Source organism: Dermochelys coriacea, chromosome 1 (assembly GCF_009764565.3).
Source record: "Dermochelys coriacea isolate rDerCor1 chromosome 1, rDerCor1.pri.v4, whole genome shotgun sequence".
In the NCBI taxonomy this organism is placed as follows: Eukaryota; Metazoa; Chordata; order Testudines; family Dermochelyidae; genus Dermochelys; species Dermochelys coriacea.
Window position 1 is genome coordinate 3070373 of NC_050068.2, and position 27000 is coordinate 3097372.

Genomic DNA, 27000 nt, shown 5'->3' on the forward strand with positions numbered 1-27000 from the left:
CATCAGCCACACTATCAGAGGCTCGTTCACCTGCGCATCTATCAATGTGATATATGCCATCATGTGCCAGCAATGCCCCTCTGCCATGTACATTGGCCAAACTGGACAGTCTCTACGTAAAAGAATGAATGGACACAAATCAGACGTCAAGAATTATAATGTTCAAAAACCAGTCAGAGAACACTTCAATCTCTTTGGTCACTTGATTAGAGACCTAAAAGTAGCAATTCTTCAACAAAAAAACTTCAAAACAGACTCCAACGAGAGACTGCTGAATTGGAATTAATTTGCTAACTGGATACAATCAATTAGGCTTGAATAAAGACTGGGAGTGGATGTGTCATTACAAAAAAATAAAACTATTTCCACTTGTTTATTCCCCCTCCTACTGTTCTTGTAAAGTGCTGGAAATGGCCCACCTTGATTATCACTACAAAAGTTTCCCCACTCCCCCACTTTCCAGCTGGTAATAGCTCACCTTTCTTGATCACTCTTGTTACAGTCTGCATGGTACCGCCCATTGTTTCATGTTCTCTTTGTACATAAAATTTCCCCACCATATTTTCCACTTTATGCATCCTATGAACATGAAGTGAGCTGTAGCTCACGAAAGGTTATGCTCTAATAAATTTGTTAGTTTCTAAGGTGCCAGAAGTCCTCCTTTTCTTTTCATCCTGGCTGGTGATACAAGCAGTCCATCAGGTTTCCATATATAGGCTAGAAATGCTTTCAGCCTGGGACCAGCACTTCCCTCACTTCAGTCTTTTTTTTTTCGGTAACAAGTATCAGAGGGGTAGCCATGTTAGTCTGTATCCATAAAAAGAATGAGGAATCTGGTGGCACTTTAAAGACTAACAGATTTATTTGGGCATAAGCTTTTGTGGGTAAAAAAACCACTTCTTCAGATGCAACTTGCCACAAAAGCTTAGGGCCACATACATCTGTAAGTCTTTAAGGTGCCAATGGACTCCTTGTTGTCTTTCTCTGGTGTTTCCAGGAGTTCTTGTCTGTGGGGAGTGACACCACTAGATGATCATAGAATATTATGGTTGGAAGGGACCTCAGAAGGTCATCTAGTCCAACCCCCTGCTCAAAGCAGGGCCAATCCCCAATTTTTGCCCCAGATCCCTAAATGGCCTCCTGAAGGATTGAACTCACAATCCTGGATTTAGCAGGCCAATGCTCAAACCACTGAGCTATCCCTCCCCTGAATATCACACCCAACCTTATATAGCTTTACCATATGGGGGAAATCCTTTGTTCCCCCTCAAAAAAATTCCACATTTGGTTTGTGGAAAAATACAGCTATCCATAATGGAATTTCATGTCATGTGCTCTGGTCACATTACCTTGGATGCCCTGCTGAGTTAAGCAGCCATTATCCAAAGGCTGTCTGAAGCAACAATCAGACAAGAGGCAAACACAAGGAATTTGCCTGGGGGGAGTTACCACAGAGTTTTTTGCCTTTCAGGTTTCTGTGAGCAGTAAATACAACATTTGAAGAGGCTTTTAGAAGGAACCCATGTACCCCCAATGCGCATAATGGTCAGAAACCGTTTTCTTGCTCTCTGAACAGGTGCTATGGCAGAGAATGGTTCATATAGTAGAAAGAGAGTCTGAAACAAGACCTTGCACTAGAGGCCCAGAACTAGGCCTTCAACCTGCGCAAGAGTTGTGGCTAGAAGCAAGCACTGCTCACAGATGCAGCATAGCGCAGCCGGCCTCTCGGTCAGACTGTGTGAGTGGAAAAGTGGAGCCAGTGGTAGGAAAAGAGTTGAGGCTGCAAAATAAACACATCTAGGATAGAATCATAGACTCCTGTACCTAGCATTAGGAGCCCCTGGTACATGAAGCACTGAGATATCCTGACATCAGAGAGATGGGTAGGTTTAGGTGACATCACAGGGTGGTACATAACCTCATCAGAGGGTGATGAGCACAAGTGTCAGGGGGGTAGTACAAGCCCTACTCCCAGTATGGTATAAATAACATTGTACAATAAAACAACTTGTTCAGCCCAGGGGATGCTGGCAGGTCATCCAGTTTTCCAGCTGTTCCATTGTATTGGAGTGCTCATATTTGAAGGGTCCTCTAAGATACAGTATGCTTCTCATTGTGCTTCACTACAATAAACTGGGGCTTGGGTGCTTTTGTTGCTCAGCTAATCTGTGGTTGTGTCAATATCTTTGATCACGGAATGTTGTCTCAGTTACCTGCAAAAACTGAGACAACATACACACAAAGGTATGCACACAACCAAACAACATTGGTCAGTGCTATCAAAGAACACTGATGAGAGTTTGGAGGAGCCATCTGTGGGAAGGGATCAGAAGGAGACCCCATCGACTGCAAGTCATGGGATGCATTGTTCCAGGGATGGGGGTTCCATGACCACCACTCCCAAGAAGAGTCGACAATTGATGGTGGTCATGGACTCCCTCCAAAACCCAAAACTGGATGCAATACTCCAGATGTGGCCTCACCAGTGCCATATAGAGGAGAATAATCACTTCACTTGATCTGCTAACAATTCTCATACTAATGCAGCCCAATATGCTGTTAGCCTTCTTGGCAAGAAGGGCACACTGCACTTAGGACAGAAAAATCCCAGGCACTGCTACAGGCTGGGGACTGACTGTGTAAGCAGCAGTTCTTAAGAAAAGGACCTGGGGATTACAGTGGACAAGAAGCTGGATATAAGTCAGCAGTGTGCAACTCACCTCTGGGCTCAGAGTGTCCGCCGGCTGTTGTTAAGTGCTGAAGACTGGAATGTCGTTGCCTCGGTAACGCTGTTCAGGCTGCTCAGTGCTTCTGTCCTTGGAGCTCCAGTGTTATCAGTATTCACAGGTAAGGCAACCTGCTAATTCAACAGATCTCGATGTTATTCATAAAGAAAACCCATCGGAACGTTTCCGTGACAAAGGCACCCAACCAGCTTTATTACCCTTTAGACATAGTCCTAGCACCCTAGGTGTGAGCCAAATGAGGAAATGAGCTTATGAAATTCCTTTTTCCGGGTGGTAATTGTGGGGGGCTGATGTTACAGTTTACCAGACAGGGCTCATGTCTGACAAAGTGCAAACACAGGGCATGGGAACCTATCTCTGTCTGGTGAGCTGCTGGCAGATGGTGCATCACAGGAAACCCCAAAACAGAGAGATTGCAAGTGTTCCACTTATAAAATATAACCAAGTGCTCAAAAATAACCCCCCTAAGGCAGCAAAAGTTCATGGCAGAGGTAAACATAAATGGGGTGGAGAATTTAGGGTAATTAGAGGATAATTATTGGGCCAAGACCAAGAGAAGAACTGCTCACCTGCGTAGGGGGAGGGCTAATGCTTACAATAAAGGGGAAATGCAAACAAACCTCAGGGTTCACTCCCCTGGATGTGTGCCGGGGGGTGAATGAGTTATACAGCTATGCTTCTGCAGAATGTAGTTGAGCTCCTGTTACAATAAACCAAGCCATAACCGAAGGCTCCAATCTCCTCATCTTCCTGCGTGGCCATTGGTCGTGTCTGAAGACAAAGGATGTCCCAACATTTGGCATCACAAACAGGATCCAGAGATAGAGCAGTGGCTGATCACTGCTGTTCACCATGGACCATTGTAAGCTCAATGAACAATTTAGATGTAGTCAGGAGCTGGTGGTAGGGATTTTGGAAACCCAGGGGTAATTGTCCTTTTGGATAAAAAGACACGAAAGAATTAGGGCTTATTCCAGGTATGAGGGTCCACCCCAATGAGATTTTAGGGGATCCAAAGGGATGGGGGATGGCTGAGTAGCCTACCCTCTTTGGTAAATGGTTAGCAGAATGAGGTCCATGTCCATGGGGACAGAACACCTTCAAAAAGGCAACAGACATGGGAAGAGCCTTGGGACTGGCCTGTGGTTTGGTGCTGGGTGGATACGGTCCTGAGATCAAACACATGCTCAGTTAAAAAAGAAGAGGGTGGTAGTTCAGGCATTGGTTAAGAAAATAAAGGTCCTTTGGGAGGTGGCCTGAGGCAGTAGTATGGATGAAATATTCTCTTCTTCTACTCCTTCTTCTCAGTCCACTGTTTTCTACTCTCCCCACTTCACTCTTGTTTTTTGACATTTAATGAAGGGTGCTGTCAAGGTTCCTTCCCCACTCTGAACACTAGGGTACAGATGTGGGGACCTGCATGAAAACCTCCTAAGCTTACTTTTACCAGCTTAGGTTAAAACTTCCCCAAGGTACAAACTATTTTATCTTTTGCCCTTGGACTTTCGCTGCCACTACCAAATGTCTAACAGGGATATAATTTGGAAAGATTTCAGAGTAGCAGCCGTGTTAGTCTGTATTCGCAAAAAGAAAAGGAGTACTTGTAGCTTTCGTGAGCTACAGCATCCGATGAAGTGAGCTGTAGCTCACGAAAGCTTATGCTCTAATAAATTTTTTAGTCTCTAAGGTGCCACAAGTACTCCTTTTCAATTTGGAAAGAGTCTGTTTGGAAACGTCTTTCCCCCCAAAATCCTCCCCAAACCCTACACCCCCTTTCTTGGGGAAGGCTTGATAAAAATCCGCACCAATTTGCATAGGTGAACACAGACCCAAACCCTTGGATCTAAAGAACAATGAAAAAGCATTCAGGATCTTAAAAGAAGAATTTTAGTAGAAGAAAAAGTAAAAAGAATCACTTCAGTAAAATCAGGATGGTAAATACCTTACAGGGTAATTAGATTCAGAACATAGAGAATCCCTCTAGACAAAACCTTAAGTTACAAAAAGACATAAAAACAGGAATATCCATTCCATTCAGCACAGCTAATTTCCTCAGCCATTCAAAGAAATCAGAATCTAACGCATCTCTAGCTAGATTACTTACTAATTTTTAAGACTCCATTCCTGTTCTGTTCCCGGCAAAAGCCTCACACAGACAGACCCTTTGTTTCTCCCTCCCTCGAGCTTTGAAAGTATCTTGTCTCCTCATTGGTCATTGTGGTCAGGTGCCAGCGAGGTTATCCTAGCTTCTTAACCCTTTACAGTTGACAGGGTTTTTCCTCTGGCCAGGAGGGATTTTAAAAGTGTTTACCCTTCCCTTTATATTTATATCTCCCCCGCCTCAATTACAGTTTTGGGCTTCCCATCTAGGATGTATCTTTCTATTTCCTCAGGAACACCATCTAAGAACTGTTCCATTTGCATTAGGAAGGGCAATTCTTCTGGAGATTTAACACTTGCTCCTGGTATCCAGGCATCCCAATGTTTCACAATGTGTAGGCATGTCGGGTAAATGACACGTCTGGTTTCCACCTTAGGGCTCTGAACTGCCGACGGGAATGCTCGGGGGTTAGCCCCATTCTGACTCTCGCTTTGGTTTTAAACAGTTCATACTGATTCATGTGTTCCTTAGGCATTTCAGCCGCCACCTCAGCTAAGGGTCCACTGAGCTGCGGCTTCAGCTCTACCATTTATTGGTCTGTAGAGATGCTGTATCCAAGGCAGGCTCTTCTTCTCCTCCTTCTTCTCAGTCCACTGTTTTCTACCCCCCCTCCCCCATCTTGTTTTCTGACATTTAATGAAGGGTGCTTTGGATACTTTTGTAAAATATTTTTGGACAAAGCATGATAAATATCTGCTGGATTCCATTGACAATTTTTGGAGTAAAAGATACATGGGTGACCATGGAGACAAATGTTTTACTGCCTTTTAAACAATCCCAAGGTAAAACCTGAACAGGGATAAGGCAGCTATTGCAAACCATGTTTGTTGTACAAAAGGGGAAACTATGGTGCACAACGTTGTAAATTAACAAACAAAAATGGTAAAGGCAATTCTTTTATTTATTTTCCTGTGATCAGCAAGGAGATTTGTAAAAGGAAGGGTATCTTTAAGCAATAATCGGTCCCCATCCGGGGGTGGCGGGCAGGGAAATGTTTCTTTATTTTTCAGACTCTCTACAGGCAAGCTTGCACCTGCAGAAAAGCAGCCAAGAACACCATGGGTCTACTGTCATAACAAAAATTGTGTTATGTGTTTTGTGTTGTTTGTCATGTTATCACTGTTATTTTGGTGAATATTGTAAGTTGGGAGATTTGCCATTGTCATTGTAGAATGGCAATTTGACATTTGTCATTGTAGAATGTTTTCTTGTTCCGCTTTATGTCTCTAGCTAGTTTGATCTTGTTTTGTGCCTTGGCTTTTCTAATTTTGATCCTAGATATGTGTGTTCTTTATATTTATCCTTTGTAATATGACCTAATTTCTACTTTTTGTAGGACTCTTTTTGGATTTTTAGATAATTAAATATTTCCTGGTTAAATCAGAGTGGTGTCTTACCCTATTGCCTATCTTTCTTGTGCAGTGAGATCGTTTGTTCTTGTGCCCCTAATAATGTCTCTTTGAAAACTGCCAACTGTCTTCAATTATTTTTCCCCTTAAACTTGCTTCCTATGGGATCTTACCTACCAACTCCCTGAGTTTCCTAAAATCTGCCTTATTAAAATCCATTATCTTTATTTTGCTGTTTTCGCTCCTACCATTTCTTAGAATCATGAATTCTGCCATTTCATAATCACTTTCACCAAAGCTGCATTCCACTTTTAAATTCTCAATCAGTTCCTCCCTATTTGTCAAGATCAAATCTAAATCTAAATCTTTGTTTTAAACCTGCTGCCTTAATAAGTATTGGGGTAAAACAAATAAAAGGAACTTTTTCTTCACACAACACACAGTCACCTCTGGAACTCCTTGCCAGAGGATATTGTGAAGGCCAAGACTTTAACAAGGTTCAAAAAAGAACTAGATAAATTCATGGAGGATAGCAATTAGCCAAGATGGGCAGGGATGGTGTCCCTAGCTTCTGTTTGCCAGAAGCTGGGAATGAGCGACAGGGGATGGATCACTTGACGATTACCTGCTCTGTTCATTTCCTTTGGGGCAATGGCCACCGTCAGAAGACAGGATAGTGGGCTAGATGGACCTTTGGTGGGACTCAGTATGGCCATTCTTATGTTCTTATGTAGAACAGTCTCTCCCTAGTAGCTTTGTCCACCTTCTGAAATATAAAAATGTCTCCAACACATTCCAAGAACTTGTTGGATAATCTGGGCCCTGCTGTGTTATTTTCCCAACAGATGTCGCAATAGTTGAAGTTCCCCATAACTACACAGTCCTGTACTTTGGATGATTTTGTTAGTTGTTTAAAAAAATCTTCATCCACCTCTTCTTCCTGGTTAGGTGGTCTGCAGTAGACCTCTACCATGACATCAACTTTGATTTTACACCTTTTATCTTACCCAGAGACTTTCAGCAAGTCTGCCTCCTTTCTCCATCTCAACCTCAGTCCAAGTGTGTACATTTTTTTAATATATATATAAGGCAACACCTCCTCGCTGTTTTTACTCCCTATCTTTCCTGAGCCAGCTGTACGCTGCGACACCAATATTCCAGTCATGCGTGTTATTCCAATAAGTCTCTCTGATGCCAACTCTCTCAATGGTTCTCAAACTTTTGTACTGGTGTCCCATTTCACATAGCAAGCATCTAGGCAACCCCCACATATAAATTAGCACACTTTTTAATATATTTAACAATATTAAAATCTGGAGGTGAAGCAGGATTTGTGGTGGAGGCTGACAGCTAACAGCAGGATTTCGGGTGGAGGCTGACTCCCATGTAAGAACCTCATGACGCCCTGAGGGGAGCCGACTCCCAGTTTGAGAACCCCTGAACTATGTAATATTTTTGTTTTTTTATTTACTAGCATTTCGAGTTCTTCCTGCTTATTTCCCATACTTCTTACATTAGTATACAAACATGTATACTACTGATTTAATTCTCCCCCTAATTCTGTCTTGTCTCTCCTTTATCCCTGTTATAACAACCATGGCCCCCCAGATTCTGACACTTCTGCAAGTTCTCTATTTTTTTTTTTATTTATCACGTATCACCTCTCTGCAGGGGCGGGATGGAAGCAGGCTGCAGCCCCCTCAGTTAGTATGGTGCTGTCAAGGCTGATTCCCCACTCTGGCACTTCAAGTGCAGAAGATGGGGGGGCTGAAAGGACTAAAAATTATTGCCACTCCAGGCTTATATTAAACTCTCAAGGTTACAGCTTTTCTCAGACCTTGGATTGGTAGCTGCTGCCACCACCCAAGTGCTGAGAGCCCAGGAAGGGGCACTGGGGAATTCCTTCCTCTGAGGTAACCTCAAGCCCTTTCATGACCCCTCCAGGGAAGAGCTGACAAAAGAAAAGAAATCAGCGGTTGCCACCAGCTGATTAAAAAGCATGTGCTCAACCCTCTTAAGACACAGAAATCATAGAATAGAATCATAGAATATCAGGGTTGGAAGGGACCTCAGGAGGTATCTAGTCCAACTCCCTGCTCAAAGCAGGACAAATCCCCAACTAAATCATCCCAGACAAGGCTTTGTCAAGCCTGACCTTAAAAACTTCTAAGGAAGGAGATTCCACCACCTCCCTAGGTAACGAATTCCAGTGTTTCACCACCCTCCTAGTAAAAACGTTTTTCCTAATATCCAACCTAAACCTCCCCCACTGCAGCTTGAGACCATTACTCCTTGTTCTGTCATCTGCTACCATGGAGAACAGTCTAGATCCATCCTCTTTGGAACCCCTTTTCAGGTAGTTGAAAGCAGCTATCAAATCCCCCCTCATTCTTCTCTTCTGCACACTAAACAATCCCAGTTCCCTCAGCCTCTCCTCATAAGTCATGTGTTCCAGTCCCCTAATCATTTTTGTTGCCCTCCACTGGACGCTTTCCAATTTTTCCACATCCTTCTTGTAGTGTGGTACCCAAAACTGGACACAGTACTCCAGATGAGGCTTCACCAATGTTGAATAGAGGGGAACGATCACGTCTCTCGATCTGCTGGCAATGCCCCGACTTATACAGCCCAAAATGCCATTGGCCTTCTTGGCAACAAGGGCACACTGTTGACTCATATCCAGATTCTCGTCCACTGTAACCCCTAGATCCTTTTCTGCAGAACTGCTGCCTAGCCATTCGGTCCCTAGTCTGTAGCGGTGAATGGGATTCTTCCATCCTAAGTGCAGGACTCTGCACTTGTCCTTGTTGAACCTCATCAGATTTCTTATGGCCCAATCCTCTAATTTGTCTAGGTCCCTCTGTATCCTATCCCTACTCTCCAGCGTATCTACCTCTCCTCCCAGTTTAGTGTCATCTGCAAACTTGCTGAGAGTGCAATCCACGCCATCCTCCAGATCATTTATGAAGATATTGAACAAAACCGGCCCGAGGAATGACCCTTGGGGTACTCCACTTGGTACTGGCTGCCAAACAGACATGGAGCCAATGATCACTACCGGTTGAGTCTGACAATCTAGCCAGCTTTCTACCCACCTTATCGTCCATTCATCCAGCCCATACTTCTTTAACTTGCTGGCAAGAATACTGTGGAGACCCTGTCGAAAGCTTTGCTAAAGTCAAGGAACAACACGTCCACTGCTTTCCCCTCATCCACAGAGCCAGTTATCTCGTCATAGAAGGCAATTAGATTAGTCAGGCATGACTTGCCCTTAGTAAATCCATGCTGACTCTTCCTGATCACTTTCCTCTCCTCTAAGTGCTTCATAAATTGATTCCATGAGGACCTGCTCCATGATTTTTCCAGGGACTGAGGTGAGGCTGACTGGCCTGTAGTTCCCCGGATCCTTCTTCTTCCCTTTTTTAAAGATGGGCACTACATTAGCCTTTTTCCAGTCGTCCAGGACTTCCCCCGATTGCCATGAGTTTTCAAAGATAATGGCCAGTGGCTCTGCAATCACAACCGTCAACTCCTTTAGCACTCTCGGATGCAGCGCATCCGGCCCCATGGACTTGTGCTCGTCCAGCTTTTCTAAATAGTCCCAAACCACTTCTTTCTCCACAGACTGCTGGTCTCCTCCTTCCCATGCTGTTCTGCCCAGTGCAGTAGTCTGGGAGCTGACCTTGTTCGTGAAGACAGAGGCAAAAAAAGCATTGAGTACATTAGCTTTTTCCACATCCTCTGTCACTAGGTTGCCTCCCTCATTCAGTAAGGGGCCCACACTTTCCTTGACTTTCTTCTTGTTGCTAACATACCTGAAGAAACCCTTCTTGTTACTCTTAACATCTCTTGCTAGCTGCACCTCCAGGTGTGATTTGGCCTTCCTGATTTCACTCCTGCAATATTTTTATACTCTTCTCTGGTCATTTGTCCAATCTTCCACTCCTTGTAAGCTTTTTGTTTGTTTGTTTAAGATCAGCAAGTATTTCACTGTTAAGCCAAGCTGGTCGCCTGTCATATTTACTATTCTTTCTACACATCAGGATGGTTTGTCCCTGTAACCTCAATAAGGATTCTTTCAAATAAAGCCAGGACTCCTTTCCCCCTCATGTTATTCTCCTAGGGGATCCTGCCCATCAGTTCCCTGAGGGTATCAAAGTCTACTTTTCTGAAGGCCAAGGTCCGTATTCTGCTGCTCTCCTTTCTTTCCTGTGTCAGGATCCTGAACTTGACCATCTGATGGTCACTGCCTCCCAGTTTCCCATCCACTTTTGCTTCCCCTACTAATTCTTCCCGGTTTGTGAGCAGCAGGTCAAGAAGAGCTCTGCCTCTAGTTGGTTCCTCCAGCACTTGCACCAGGAAATTGTCCCCTACACTTTCCAAAAACTTCCTGGATTGTCTGTGCACCACTGTATTGCTCTCCCAGCAGATATCAGGGTGATTGAAGTCTCCCATGAGAACCAGGGCCTGCCATCTAGTAACATCCGTGAGTTGCCGGAAGAAAGCCTCGTCCTCCTCATCCCCCTGGTCCGGAAGTCTATAGCAGACTCCCACCACGACATCACCCTTGTTGCTCACACTTCTAAACTTAATACAGAGACTCTCAAGTTTTTCTTCAGGTTCATACTGGAGCTCTGAGCAGTCATACTGTTCCCTTACATACAATGCAACTCCCCCACCTTTTCTGCCCTGCCTGTCCTTCCTGAACAGTTTATATCCACCCATGACAGTACTCCAGTCATGTGAGTTATCCCACCAAGTCTCTGTTATTGCAATCACATCCTAATTCCTTGACTGTGCCAGGACTTCCAGTTCTCCCTGCTTTTTTCCCAGACTTCTTGCATTTGTGTATAGGTACCTGAAATAACTCGCTGATCATCCCTCTTTCTCCGTATGAGGCAGGAGCCCTCCCCTCTCGCACGCTCCTGCTCGTGGTTCCTCCTGGTATCCCACTTCCCCACTTACCTCGGGGCTTTGGTCTCCTTCCCCTGGGAACCTAGTTTAAAGCCCTCCTCACTAGGTTAGCCAGCCTGCTTGCAAAGATGCTCTTCCCTCTCTTCGTTAGGTGGAGCCCGTCTCTGCCTAGCACTCCTCCTTCTTGGAACATCATCCGATCTACTTACATATCTGGGGTTTTAAATGAGTATTTTCTAGGTATGATACTGATAATTTTTCATACCTGGCCTCAAACTTCTTACAGTATAGCTGCTGCCTGTTTCTCTGTAGCAAAGAGCACAACAAATAGACAAAGGGGAAGTTTTTTCACAATTTGAAAAAAGTTCTAGCCTTCCCATTGGCTCTTTTGGACAGGTGCCCACTCCCTTCTGTTTACCTATGCATAGCAGTGAGACTTTTTAACCCTTTACAGATAAGGCAATCAGGGTACAGCTACTAAGGAGGATTCTATAGCTAACTGAATGGTTGGGTCATCATAACAGGGAGCTACCCCCCCCCTCATTTATCAGAGGTGCTAACCTGTGTGGAGCCAGGTGTGTCCTCCCCTGCCTGCCATCATTGCCTGGGAGAAAGAGCAAGCCCTTTCCTGAGCAACTATGGGGCTATTAGGGGACAATAGTGCAGGCCCACCCCCACTGTAACCTAGATAGCAGGGAGGCTCCAAGTGCTCAGCTAGGACACATAGACCTGCTGGAACGTGCATCCCTCATCCTTCCCCCCACCAACCTCAGCTGCCCATCCCAGAGATCTGATTGGGAGCCTCTTCCAGCGCAGCCCCACTCCAGGCATGGCTCTAATGCAGGGGGCCCTCTGTATTGGGGAAGTGGGGAGCCCTGTGCACCCCTGTTTCCAATGGAGGAGTTACCTGGATGAGTGTCTGCCTGGTGAAGCTGCCGCATGGGTTCACTCTCTCCACTGTTGTATGTCTGTTGTCTGGCTGCCAGCCTGCCTGCATCTATAAGCCCAACTGGCTCTTGGTTGGCAGATCAGATCAGGTGGGAGGTATCAAACTGTGCCCCCTTTAGGACGTCACCCTGGCTCTTCACCTGGACTGCCCATGACACACACTGCGTTTGACCCGCAGACTCAGAGTGATCACTTAGGACAGGGGTTAGGGGGGCCACACTCTGGGGCACTCTCTCTGCACCAGCACTTCCCTGACCTGCTGATCACTTCATGACATTAAAAACACATACAATTTATTAAACAGCAATGATAAGAAACATAAGGAACAAATGGAAAAAGTTCACTGAAACAAGGAACCCAGCCTATAGGCGAGGGAAACACCCAAACCACCCATCTCTGGGATGTAAGAAAAGTTCATAGTCTGTTCTTAACATGTCCCAAGCCTCCCTCCCAGCCCTGGATGTGCTGTGCTGATACCATGGGTAAAACACTTGTTCTGGGGGTGGCCACAGGCCCTAAAGGTCTAGGTGACAGGTACCTTCCCCCCAGCATCACCCTCTCCCCACATTGGGTTCACAGCCCCCTCTCTGAGTTCAGCCTTCAAAGCACTCCTGTCTAGCAACATCTCCCTGTGCTGGGCCCTCTGCCCATGGCCCCACCTTGCTTTTCCCAGCCACTCATCACTCCCGACTGCTGTCTTACTTGTGCCAGGGCCGACACCACTGTCCTGACTCTGGCCCCACAGCTGCGTGCTGTAGCTCAGCCCTGATTCCCCACAGGAGTAGCGGCTCTGGTCTGCTTCAGCCCCCCCACCTCTGCCTCAGTGATCCTCTGCTGCCTCTGGCATATCTCTGGGCTTGTGATTGCCAGATTTCTACTGCATTAATGACCCAAAGTCACTTAAAAACTAACCCTAAAGAAGCCCAATCTATTTATTGAAACAAAAGGATTTTTTTTTATTAACACATTGGTCTATACATCAAGTAGCAAATGATTTTTTTCTTAGATAGATAGTACAGATCTGATTTTCAAAAACAAACCAACAAAAAAGCCTGCAAGCCCCAGCAGGAGTTCACTCACATTAGCAACAAAGTGAGATGAAAATCAAATTAACATTCAAAACCCTAGTACTGGTACTTGTCTCCAGATTGAGGGTTGGCAGATGTTTGAAACCAAAAATGGTGAATGACAGTGTTAAAAATAACCCAGATGTAACTCAAAACGTATGTAGTGCAAAAACAGCAATAACAGTACTAGATTATTTATTTCTAATGCATTGAATCATGGTCGCCAATGTCCATATTTTGAGTTGAATTAGTTTGTTTCTGTTAAAAGAAAAGGATGCATCCGATGAAGTGAGCTGTAGCTCACAAAAGCTTATGCTCAAATAAATTTGTTAGTCTCTAAGATGCCACAAGTCCTCCTGTTCTTTTTGTGAATACAGACTAACACGGCTGCTACTCTGAAATCTTTGATTCTGTTAGCCTCTAAAAGGTAATATTTCATCTCTGCTGTCTTTGTCAGAAGTAGAATATTTCTCCTGCTGGTTATATATCAGTAGTGACGTGCAATCATTTCTTTCATTGATGTAAACTCTTCACAACAAATTTTGTATAATTGCACGTATGCCCTAACATGAAGAATGTTTTTTAAAGTTCCTTTTGCATCTTGTTGTGAACTTTTGTTTTTATGCAGTTCATCTGAGGAAACAATCTTTCAGCTCCCACATTGCTAAAAGGTTGTAACAGCAAAGAAAGAGAAAACAAGCCAAGTTCACTAAAGTCTTTCTCCTCAGTGGCATTCGTGGGTTTGAGATCTTCAATTCAAAGCTGCATAACTCAGTTGTCCTGTTCCACAAACTCCAACATGAAATCTCAACACTTATTTTTGGTTTCTTTGACCACAGAAATGGCCAGTGTGTATTGTAAAAATTCCATCTGAAAATCAACTCCAAAAATCATCTGTGCAAGGTAGTGCGTTTTGATTTAGTTGGGTATGATTTGGGAATGATTTAGTTGGGGTTAGTCTTGCTTTGAGTAGGGGGTTGCAGTAGATGGCCTTCTGAGGTCTCTTCCAACCCTAATATTCTATGATTCTATGATTTTAAGTTATTTGACTCAAAGGTGATATTGTAGTTTAACACAGCAGTCCCGTTCTCAAAAACAATTTCAAAACTCTCAACAACAAACTCCAGTAGAATGTTCTCAATTCTTGCAGCAGATTCTTGTATTAGCACTTCCCAAATGAAACATTTGGTTTATCATCATCCAGGCTTCCTGAAGACCGGATATAGAAAAATTAGGTACATTTTGTGCACATATGATAAAGAAGTTCAGCCTTGTAGTTTCTTTCTTTGACTTTGGCTATCTGAAAACATAGCTTCTGTTTGTCCAAACTGTTCCAGAACCCTGTTCACACAGGGACTAATGGAAAGCCACCGTGTGTCAGAAAGTTTCAGTATCTTTTAGTGATCTCGAAGTCATGGAAAGGCTGCTTTGTGACAAGGCACCGCTAACAGGGAGTTTCGAGAGGGAGTTCTCCAGGTGAAGAAGGGGCAAATATGGGACCCTTGGGATAATTTCTCGATACTTTGTGTGTTTGTGTTTGGGGGTTACTTGCTGTGTGCTGAGCTTCTGTTTGTTTGTTTGTTTGTTTGTTTGTTTGTTTGTTTGTTTGTTTGTTTGTTTGTTTGTTTGAAGGACTGTGTGCTGTGGCCGGCAGTTGGAAGATGTGAGCTTCTAAAAGAGGTTTGAAATCTAGAAGCTTCTGTTCACTGGCTGAGCCTTAGTCAGGGGGGCAGGACTATCAAGAAGGCCAGGGTATTATAAAGCAGTGAGCAAGCGACCAGGGAGCTTTGCGACCAGGGATCGCTAATAGGGAGTTTCGAGAGGGAGTTTGGAAGGAGAGTGGAAAGGGGGCGAAGTACACTTGCCATTCTTTAAATCCTTTAAATGAAACTGTAATAAATCTTCTTGATTTAAACAAAAACCCTATCATTAACCTAGGTAGCTGTAGGAGAAAATGCAGGCAGAAGTCCAGCAGCAGATTGGGGGCTACCCTGTTTATTGCGCTCAGTGTAGCATGCATGATTACCTGTTCTGTGGGCGGGAGGCGTATGTGTGCATTCGGTGCAAGGAGCTCCTGGCTCTCAGAGACCATGTACGGGCTTTGGAAGCCAGGGTAGTGGAACTGGAGGAGCTAAGGAAGGCAGAGAGGTATGTTGATGAGGCTTTTCAGGACACTCTAGATTTGTCCCACCTCCGGTCAGACAGCCCCTGCGCTGCTAAGAAGGATGAAACGCCCAGAAAAGGAGAGCAGCCAATGGGAACAGCGGGAAACCTTCCCATAGTTGGTACCCTCCTTCCAGATGATGTTGGGGTATAGTACTTGGGAGGAGCCGGTGGTCGTGGTATATGTAGGTACCAATGACGTAGGAGAGATGTCCTAGAGGCCAAATTTAGGCTGCTAGGAAAGAGACTGAAATCCAAGACCTCTACATTTGTATTCTCAGAAATACTATCAGTTCCACACACAGGGCCAGGCAGGCAGGCAGAGCTTCAGAGTCTGAATGCATGGATGAGACGATGGGGTAGAGAGAAGGGGGTTACATTTATCAGGAACTGGGGAAACTTTGGGGATAGGGTGAACCTATACAGGAAGGATGGGCTACCCCTAAACCAGAGTGGAGCCAGCTGGCCGGCACTTCACATTAAAAAGGTTGCAGAGCAGTTTTGAAACTAAGAGATGGGGCCGGGGGGAAGTGGGGGGAAGCCGATTGCTTCAGAGGTGCATGTGGATCGGACAGAGACTTCTCTTAGAGGAATTCTAGTGAGAGAGATTCTCTAGGGTTTAGTCAGGAGGAGGGGATGGAAGAGGACAAAGTATGGGCCAGAACAGACAAGACACATTCACATAACGAATCTGACACATCAGAAAAGGGCAGACAAATAAACAGTGACAAGTTTTTTAAAAGTGATTGTACACAAATGCTAGAAGTCTAAATAATAAGATGGGTGAACCAGAGTGCCTTGTGTTAAAGGAAGATACTGATATAATAGGCATCACAGAAACCTGGTGGAGTGAGGACAATCAATGGGACACAATCATTCCGAGGTACAAAATATATCGGAAGGACAGAACAGGTCATGAGGGGTTGGGGGGAGTGGGGAGAGCAGCACTATATGTGAAAGAAAATGTAGCATCAAACAAAGTAAAAATCTTAAATGAATCCACATGTTCCAAAGAATCTCTCTGGATAGTAATTCCAGTCTCTAATAAGAATATAACAGTAGGGATCTATTATTGACCACCTGACCAGGACAGTGATAGTGATGATGAAATGTGAAGGGAGATTAGAGAAGCTATCAAAATAAAAAACTCAGTAATAGTGGGGGATTTCAATTATCCCCATATTGACTGGGTATATGTCACCTCAAGACGAAATGTAGAGACAAAATTTCTCGATACTTTAAATGATTGCTTCTTGGAGCTGCTGGTACAGGAACCCACAAGGGGAGAAACATCTCTCGATCTATTCCTGAGTGGAGCGCAGGATCTAGTCCAAGAGGTAACTATAACAGGACCGCTTGTAAATAGTGACCATAATATAATGACTTTTATGATTCCCGTGGTGGGAAGAACACCTCAACAACCCAACACTGTGGCATTTAATTTCAGAAAAGGGAACTATGCAAAAATGAGGAGGTTAGGAAAACAGAAATTAAAAGGTACAGTGACTAGAGTGAAATCCATGCAAGCTGCATGGACACTTTTCAAAGACACCATAATAGAGGCTCAACATAAATGTGTACCCCAAATTAAAAAACACAGTCAAAGAACTATAAAAGAGCCACCGTGGCTTAACAACCATGTAAAAGAAGCAGTGAGAGATAAAAAGGCATCTTTTACAAAGTGGAAGTCAAATCCTAGTGAGGTAAATAGAATGGAGCATAAACGCTGCCAAATTAAATGTAAAAATGTAATAAGAAAAGCCAAAAAGGAATTTGAAGAACAGCTAGCCAAAAAAAAAACTTCAAAAGGTAATAAAATGTTTTTTAAGTACATCAGAAGTAAAAAGCTTGTTAAACAACCAGTGGCACCCCTGGACGATCGAGATACAAAAGGAGCACTTAAAGACAATAAAGTCGTTGTGGAGAAACTAAATGAATTCTTTGCTTCAGTCTTCACGGCTGAGGATGTTAGGAAGATTCCCAAACCTGAGCTGTCTTTTCTAGGTGAAAAATCTAAGGAATTGTCACAGATTGAAGTAACACTAGAGGAGGTTGTGGAATTAATGGAGAAACTTATCAGGAACAAGTCACCGGGACCAAATGGCATTCACCTAAGAGTACTGAAAGAACTCAAATGTGAAATTGTGGAACTATTAACTATGGTTTGTATCCTGTCCTTTAAATCAGCTTCTGTACCCAATGACTGGAAGATAGCTAATGTAATGTCAATATTTAGGAAGGGCTCAAGAGGTGATCCTGGCAATTACAGACCGGTAAGTCTAATGTCAGTACTGGGCAAATTAGTTGAAACAATAGTAAAGAATAAAATTGTTAGATACATAGAAGAACATAAATTGTTGCACAAAAGTCAACATGGTTTCTGTAAAGGGAGATCATGTCTTACTAATCTATTAGAGTTCTTTGAAGGGGTAAACAAACATGTGGACAAGGGGGATCCAGTGGACATAGTGTACTTAGATTTCCAGAAAGCCTTTGACAAGGTCCCTCACCAAAGGCTCTTACATAAATTATGTTGTCATGGGATGAGAGGGAATATTGTTTCATGGATTGAGAACTGGTTAAAAGAAGGGAACAAAGGGTAGGAAAAAATGGTAAATTTTCAGAATGGAGAGTAACTACTGGTGTTCTCCAAGGATCAGCCCTAGGACCAATCCTATTCAACTTATTCATAAATGATCTGGAGGAAGGAGTAAACAGCGGGGTGGGAAAGTTTGCAGATGATACTAAACTGCTCAAGATAGTTAAGACCAAAGCAAATTGTGAAGAACTTCAAAAAGATCTCACAAAACTAAGTGATTGGGCAACAAAATGGCAAATGAAATTTAATATGGATAAATGTAAAGTAATGCACATTGGAAAAAATAACTCTAAATATACATACAATATGATGGGGGCTAATTTAGCTACAACTAATCAGGACAAAGATCTTGGAGTCATTGTGGTTAGTTCTCTGAAGACGTCCATGCAGTGTGCAGCGGCAGTCAAAAAAGCAAATGAGATGTTAGAAATCATTTAAAAAGGGATAGAGAATAACACGGATGCCCTTATATAAATCCATGGTATGCCCACATCTTGAATACTGCATACAGATGTGGTCCCCTCACCTCAAAAAAGATATACTGGCATTAGAAAAGGTTCAGAAAAGGGCAACTAAAATGATTAGGAGTTTGGAACGGGTCCCCTCTGAGGAGAGATTAAAGAGGCTAGGACTTTTCCGCTTGGGAAAAAGGAGACTAAGGGGGGATATGATAGAGGTCTATAAAATCATGAGTGGTGTGGAGAAAGTGAATAAGGAAAAGTTATTTACTCGTTCCCATAACATAAAAACTAGGGGCCACCAAATGAAATTAATGGGCAGCAGGTTTAAAACAAATAAAAGGAAGTTCTTCTTCACTCAGCGCACAGTCAACCTGTGGAACTCCTTGCCTGAGGAGGTTGTGAAGGCTAGTACTATAACAGGGTTTAAAAAAGAACTGGATAAATTCATGGAGGTTAAGTCCATTAATGGTTATTAGCCAGGATGGGCAAGGAATGGTTTCTGTAGCCTTTGTTTCTTAGAGGGTGGAGAAGGATGGCAGGAGAGAGATCACTAGATAATTACCTGTTAGGTTAACTCCCTCTTGGGCACCTGGCATTGGCCACTGATGGTAAACAGGATACTGGGCTGGATGGACCTTTGGTCAGATCCAGTATGGCCATTCTTATGTTCTTATGAGTAGGAGGGTGTGTGGGGTGGGGGTTTATGGGTGATGCTGAAAGAAATCAGGTGATGGTCAGAGAGAGGAAACTCAGCAATGGACAAAACAGTGCTTGGTCATGGAGTTATAAGACTTTAGATGTGAGGAAGTTCTCAAACTGTGAACTCCCACAATTTTGAGCTCAGCCAACAAGGAATCAGATTAACTGTGACTGATGAGGAGATATCCTTCCTCCTCTTGTCATTCAGGTTTAAAGTCAGTGGTACCCATTGATCACTTTCTGCAGGTGTATTTGCCCACTTTGTCACGAAGCTCCTTGCTTTTGACCCCGTAAATGATAGGATTGAGCATGGGGGGGACGATGAAATATAGGTTGGCCAGGATAATGTGAACATGGGGAGCAATGCCCTGACCAAACTGCTGTGTCAGAATGGAGAAGAGGGAGGGAGTATAAGATGTCAGCATCACACAGATGTGGGCTGTGCAGGTTTTGAGGGCTTTCAGGTGGGCTTTCTTGCAGGTGATTCTGAGGACGGCCCTGATGATCAGAACATAGGATAAGGCAATGAGTGTCAGGTCTAACCCGATTACTACAAACGCTGTCACTGAGCTGTACGTCCTGTTGACTGTGATGTCCCCACATGACATCTTTGCCACAGTCATGTGCGTGCAGTATGTGTGGGGGATAATGTGGTTGGCACAGAATGGCAGCCTCCTCAAGAACAGGGGCTCAGGCAGAACCAAGAGTACAGCTCTTGTCAAACCCACAAGCCCTAGCTTAGCTATTCGTGTATTGGTGAGGATGGTGGTATATCTCAGAGGGTTACATATGGCAATGTAGCGATCAAAGGCCATTGTCACTAGAATGGCTGAGTGCATAACAGCAATTGCGTGAAGGAAGAACATCTGGGTGAGACAGCCATCCATAGTAATTCCTTTCAAATTGAACCAAAATATAAGCAGTGCTTTAGGCACTACAGAGGTAGACATGCCAATGTCTGTGAGTGCCAGCATGCAGAGCAACAGGTACATTGGCTTGTGCAGGGTCTGCTCTTTGCCAACAACAAATAGAACCGTGAAATTTCCCAACAGAGTGATAATGTAGAATGTAAAGAAAGGGACGGACATCCAAGCGTTAGCAGCTTCCAGGCCAGGGATGCCCACTAAGATGAATATTGAAGAGTCAGAAGGGGTAAGATTGAAAGCTGCCATGAGGTGGTTGATACATTGATCAGTTTCATAAAAGGTCAAGGTGCCTGTAAAGGGAGAAAAGCAGAGTAAGAGGGGTTACATGCTTTATTAACAAATACTACAGTAAATATTTTATAGTTATTAACAATCTAAACAGGAGGTGAGCATTGCATCGCCAAAATTCACAGATGGCACAGAATATTTAGATCATAGTCAAGTCCAGAGTAGGTGTCAAATGGTGCTAATCAAGCCTGGTGAAATGGTAATATGATGGCAGATGAACTTCAATGTCAATAACTATGATGTGTATTCCCATTGGAGGGAAAAGCTTGAATGCCTTAAATGCCTAACAAAGTTCTAATTTAACTGCATGAGCTCAGGACAGAGAACTGGGCATCATGGTACACAGCTCTGTGAAATCCTACTTACACTGCAAACCCAGACAGAAACTGAGAAAAACACTTGGATCCAGGAACAGTGGGATGGGCAATCTTACGAAAAATACAATTCCATGAGATCAGTCAGTTAGTGTTTCACCCTCCTCTGTACTCCTCTGTGTAGTACTGGGCACCCTTCTCGCACGGGCTATTGCAGAACCAGGGGAATTCAGGGAATGGCAATGAGAATGATCAAGGACTTGGGGAAACTCTCACATGGATCAAGGAGAGAGGTTGAAAATACTGGGTCTTACAAAGGAAATGAATAAGAGGGGACATGAGAAAAGTCTATAAATTACTGATAGTAGAGAGTACATAACACAATATCAAGAGGACGTTCAATTAAACTGAAATGCGACAAGCCAATCTCTAGCTGTTAGGAATTAGGTGACCCCCATCAGGATGGTCAGGTCATCCCCGCATACACCTGCTCCTGGGTTTCCTCACCTTCTTGTGCAGCATCTAGGGCTGTCACTCTCAGAGGGTGGACACTGGATTTGATGGACCATAAGTCTGATCCACAATGCAATTCCTATGTTGGAAAAGAGCCAACTTTTCTCCATGAAAACAGACATTATCCTGCTAGGCTTTGACTTTGTTCTCAACAGAATGGCATGATGGCCACAAGGGTCTTGGTATTTAAGGCTACAGGCCTCAGAGCCATCCCGTCTATAGGATAGGTTGGGGCTGTCACCCTGGGCCCCACACTTTGGTTGTTCCTTCTCCTCCACCCTGCCCCCACTTCAGGGGCACGCGTCGGGGTCATGGTGGCATGGTGCTAGGCAGCAGTGCTACCAGCCTGGCCTGGCCAACGCCGTCTTGTCTGCCACACCCCCACTTTAGGGGACGCCTAGAGGCCAAGGCAGTGTAGGACCAGGGGATGGCAGCAGCTCTACTGGCCTGCCCCTCCTCTGGCCCACCGGCTCCTGACATCACTTGGGGAGTAGAGGGGGTGGGGGCTTAGGGGCAGGGGTGGAAAGGGGGTGGAGCAAGGACTGGAAGTGGAGAAGGTTTTGGGGAAGGGGTGGACTGGGGTCAAGGCCTGGGGTGTTGTGGAGTGTGTGTTGGGGGGGTGTCCCTGGCAGGCCTGCACCTCTGTTCCTTCCTTTTTTTCTTTTGGTGAGACTCTTTTGTGAAGGCACCCATCTTTTTGTTTGAGGCATCAGTGTGGCACTCTGTACCTCAGGGGAGCACTCTTTAACCCCCATATTCCTCATTTATATATAATTGTGATATTGCATATAAAGCATGTCATCTGAAATATCAGTGAAAAGGTTCTGATCTGCTAAAAGTCACTGTTCTAGCTAAATATGTATATCATTAGTGCAACTGACGTTATGAGATCAGGTTGTATGATTGTCACTAAATCATGCTCTAAGTTGGGAATCAGCAGCTCCCCAGAGACAACAGCAAGGAAATGTTTCCAAAGCTTGGGCGGCTGTCGAACACCCATCAACAGCCATTGTCCAGCAATGACACTGCAATGACTCATCTGAATAAGGCCACACCAGGAGAATTTCTCAACCTTGGCTTTCGCAATGCCCACCAGATATGCTGGTCCTCTATTCTCCAAGCACATGAACTAAGGGTATAAAAAAGAACACAGGGGCCCCATGCTTGGCCTTTTCTCTTCTCCCCCAGCACTTAAAATCTATCTTTTGTAGTAAATAAACTTGTTTTACGTTTATCTTTACCAGTGAGTTTTCCTGAAGTGTTTGGTAAACCTGTTTAAATTTTTAAAGGCTGGTGTATATCCACTTTGCATTGGTGAACCCAGGGCTGGCCCACAACATTTTGGCACCTGAGGCAGGGAGCTCAAATGACGCCCCCACGCCTCCTCATTACTCTAAGTCCTAGTGGCACCTCCCCACATTCTGGCATCTGAGGCGGCTACCTCAGTTCGCCTCAATTTAAGGCTACACCTGCATGAACAGATCAATAAACTTGCACTGCTCGTCTTGAGCAGAGCAAGATGGTATATTCCTGAGGTACAGTGCTGGGGAGATTTGGCTGGTGCCTTTCCCTGTGCAATTCATAAGTGGCTCTGGAAGCATTCATGCAATCCAGCAAGGTGTGGAGCTCCACATTTGGTTGTGCTGTGTGATAACAGCTCCTGGAGGGATTTCCTGATCTTCACTAGCAAAGCATTGTGAGACACGGCCTAGGCTGGGGACTTAAGGGGGCACAGCCATCCCATACTCCCAGGCTGCACCCCGGGGATCCCACCACAATAAGTTAGTTGTTAACTGAGAAGTGTAAGCAGCGACACATGTCAACAACACAGCTGCTTACCCTTCTCATGCCTGAATATTGGTAAAATTTGCAGATGACCAAAAAACTGGGTGATCGTAAATAATGAAGAGGACAGGTCACTGATCGGCTGGTCACTCTGGATTGGTTGGTAACATGAGTCAAAGCAAACAATATGTATTAAGCATTGCCACTTTCACGTTGTATATAAGCACCCCAACTTTCACAATAAACCAGAAATCAAGCTAATCCCATTTCAAAACAAGGCCAGAAGAAGCCAATCCCTAAAAGAACCACAACACTCTGTGACTAGATCCCCGGCATGCAGTGTGGGACTTTGGTGGGCAGCTGTGCACCTCTGAACCCTCTCCCCCACTTTCCCCTGCTTGCCCCCTCCTTCCCTCACCTTGCCAACATCCAGGTAATAATCAAGAAAGAAATGGCAACAAAGAATATAAAGGTTTGGAGAAAAAAAATTGTAAAAAAAAATTAGTTACACTGTAACTAGGAATTGGGTGAATAAATTCCCTGATAGGATGTAGTGTTGCTGACCCCAAAGTGTGACTGATACTACGTAAGGCACATGTTATTCAAAACAATCTTGTTCAGTGGTCTGGCTATCAATATTAAATCCTGACGCAGCAAAGCTACAGGTGTTATCATAGAGCAACACAATTAATGCATCAGAGAAGCTGTTCGTTTCCTGCCCAGTGAAATTTACCAAAGGGTGACAACCAGCAAAATGGGTAACCTCTAACATGAATGAACAGTAATGTGCAGTAACTCATTACATTAATAAGTAAAGACATTTATATATAAAGGCCTCATTTGTAATGTCATTACTCCAAATTTCTGTTTTACTTCTCTCACACGCATAGCACTGTGGAACACACTGTAATAATGCCAATCCCAATATTTCAGAACACTCAAGCTACTGCCAATAATAATACAATGGTAACTGTAATCGCCCTAATAGGAATTTGCCTCAAGGGCCAAACCTCACCACCCAGACTGGAAAAGGATCATTATTTGCATATAAAGTGCTGTCATATATACACATGCTTTCTGTGCATACATACCCATAAGTAACATACAAATATATACACCATATCTATATTATCTGTACATATTAATTATCTAAAATTGTCCCCAAAATTCAATCATAAACCTACATTTCTCAGTCATGATCCCAGGCCAGACATTCCAAGGTCTACTATAAGGGACTAAAAATAATTGGAAAATAAAATCTGTCCATTGGTCGTATGAGGGAATATGCAGATTATGGGACAGATGTGGCATAAATGTGCAGATGGGAAAGTAGGGTGGTCAGCTAACACTGTTTATCCCACTGGATCATCCTCAGTCTATGCTTCTCCAGGACAATGGGTGTCCTGGAAAATGGGTGTCCTCCCCATTTAAAGACAAAAAGTGGGGGAGTGTAATAGCAAAAGAGCCTGAGACATAAGACCTTATATCAGAGGCCTGATATGAGGCTTGAGGCCTGAGCTAAAGCAGACAAAGCTTTACTTATATAAAGCAAAGACAAACTGTGAGGAAGAGGTACGACCTGCTCAGAGAATCTGACAAGAACAGGGCTGATATTGCAGAAATACACGTTCCGAAGGAGTGCTGGGCACAGACAGTTCACGCAAACACATCCCGATATCACGTGGTACCAGAACATTCTGATATCAAGGATGGTACAAAAACATTCCCCAAGGATAAAAGGAACATACTGACCCCTCTGAAAAGATAAGGTCAGAATGAAAAGATGTAAATCAGATGTTTTTATCGAACAAGCATGTACAATAAGATGGGTCATAACTAGCCCATCAGAGGACATTAACTAATTATGTCAGAGACGCAGTACATAACCTGTTTGTGTTGGAATATTAAGATGTACCTCAGAGGGAGTGTCTTTGTCTCGTCTAGGGAAAAAAAAGAAGTCCCTCTGTTCGCTGAGCTGGTCGATTGTTATGGACATACATGTGTTAGTCATCCATTAGAGTCTGCAGGATTCTAGTACTGAGCTTCATCGACAATAAACCTTTCTTGGTCATTGGGGAGTTCACTCCAGGTGAACTGTGCCAATTGTGTGTGAAGAGTTGGGACAGCACACGGAGCGAATACACACACACAACCAATCATCTAACCGCAGTGACCAGGGTAATGTTGGAATCAGGCCAGCCTGGGATGGGGAAGAAGGGAACAGACAGGGGGTCAGAATATGATGGGAGGTTGAACCAGCTGAGGAGCAAAGATCAATGATTCCTTCCACTGGTGAAATGCCTGAAATTACGTAAATAACATTCAGTAAGAACAATTGGAAACCAAACTGAGCAAAGGTTGTGACACCCAGGCTGCAGTTCTGTGGCTTACAGGGGCAAAGAGGTCCTGAGACCTGCCCACAGGTACTTGGGGCCAGGAAAGGTCCCAGCGTTGCACTTGAATCAACAATCAAAACGAAAATATGAATTTCAGCAGTGGTGCGTACCTGTCTGTGTACATCCTCTGCCTGCCCCAAAACACCCAGTGCTCCCCACCTCTCTGTCTACATAACCCTGCCTCCCCACATACTCCAGCGCTTGCTGGATGGTCCATGTACCCCCTGCTACCCCAACAACACCCAGCGCTGCCTGCCTGTCCATATACACCCCATGCCTACCTCTGCAAAGTCCAGAACCACCCACCTGTCCTTGTAGATCCCCTGCCTGCTCCCACATCCCCCAGCACTGCCTGTCTGTCTGTGTATACCCCCTGACTGCTCCACAACTCCCAGAGCTGCTGCTTCTCTGTGTCGACTGCTCTGTTTGCCCCAACAACCAACAGCGCTGCCTATCTGTCCGTGCACCCTCCAGCCTCCCCACAAGCCCCAGGACTGCTTGCTTTTCCGTGTACCACCGGCATGCCCCAACAACCCTCAGTGCTGCCTGCTTGTGTATGTACCTGCCTGCTGCCTGTCCCCACAGCCCCAAGCACTGTCCGTCTGTCCATGTGGGTCCTCCACACCCACAACTTCCAGCCCTGCCACACAGGACATCCCTCACCCAGGACCAAAACCAGGTGCCAAACCTGACAGCGACAGCTCACAGAAATACCTTCTCAGCCAAGGTTAAACGCAGTGTCTGCCTGCACCGGGGAAACGGGGGAGATCAGCCTGAACAGCCTCTCTGGGGGCAAAGGAACCCCAGCAGCTGCTCAGCCTATGCAGGATGTTGGAGGTAGAAATTGAGAGAGCTGGAAGGATTGATTCTGGAGGCAGGACCATTCACTCTATTATCACTGTTTATTGCATCAGAGTTGCTATGGATAGTACACTCCCCCTCCCACCCCCCCCACACACATACTATGCATTCCTTGACCTCGTCTGCTGAGATGTCCAACCCTGCTGGATTTCCTCCGTGCCACAAACATGCTTTTTGTTTTACTGCTTTTTGGTGCTTCTCATCCTCTCCAGAACGAGAGATGCAGGGGCACAGAGAAAGTAGACCCCTTCCTGAAAAATTTACTATCCTCATTTTTCTGAACCTTTAAACCTGTGAGTTTGAGATTTCAGCAATTCTCCTCTCATTTCTTCTTTTGGCCAAACAAGCTCACCCATTCTTCAAGGCCATGGGACTACTCCATTTGAAGTCACTGGAGGTTCATGGCCGGTGTAAATCAGACCATTTATTTAAGTCCCTGCATGTGGATTTAGAGTGAATTCCTGCCCCTGTTGGGAGTTTTGCCATTGAAATCAGTGGAACCAGATTCACCTTTACTGTTTAACTTTTGCAAAAAGAAAAGGAGTACTTGTGGCACCTTAGAGACTAACAAATTTATTAGAGCATAAGCTTTCGTGAGCTACAGCTCACTTCATCGGATGCATTACGATGAAGTGAGCTGTAGCTCACGAAAGCTTATGCTCTAATAAATTTGTTAGTCTCTAAGGTGCCACAAGTACTCCTTTTCTTTTTGCGAATACAGACTAACACGGCTGCTACTCTGAAACCTGTTTAACTTTTGGCTCTGAGATGGGAAACTCACGACTTCAGGTCCTGCTCCAGAGAGTGCT

General features: G+C 44.5%; 1 protein-coding gene and 1 long non-coding RNA gene across 2 annotated transcripts; one reads left to right on the forward strand and one right to left on the reverse strand.

Annotated features, from left to right (window-relative positions):
* The first annotated feature begins 429 nt into the window (after nt 1–429).
* LOC122457850 lies at nt 430–26936 on the forward strand. Its single transcript, XR_006277522.1, has 2 exons — nt 430–613; nt 26845–26936. It is a non-coding gene; the product is annotated as an uncharacterized LOC122457850 (long non-coding RNA).
* On the reverse strand, nt 19342–20280 carry LOC119843443 (olfactory receptor 52E2-like). The gene has a single exon (XM_038372676.1). It carries the CDS (start codon nt 20278–20280, stop codon nt 19342–19344), a length of 939 nt encoding a protein of 312 aa, XP_038228604.1.
* Nucleotides 26937–27000: the final 64 nt, after the last annotated feature.

What these genes read in the sequence shown, in the direction of transcription:
- LOC119843443 (XM_038372676.1), bottom strand. Translation starts at nt 20,280, where the DNA reads ATGGCAGCTTTCAATCTTACCCCTTCTGACTCTTCAATATTCATCTTA.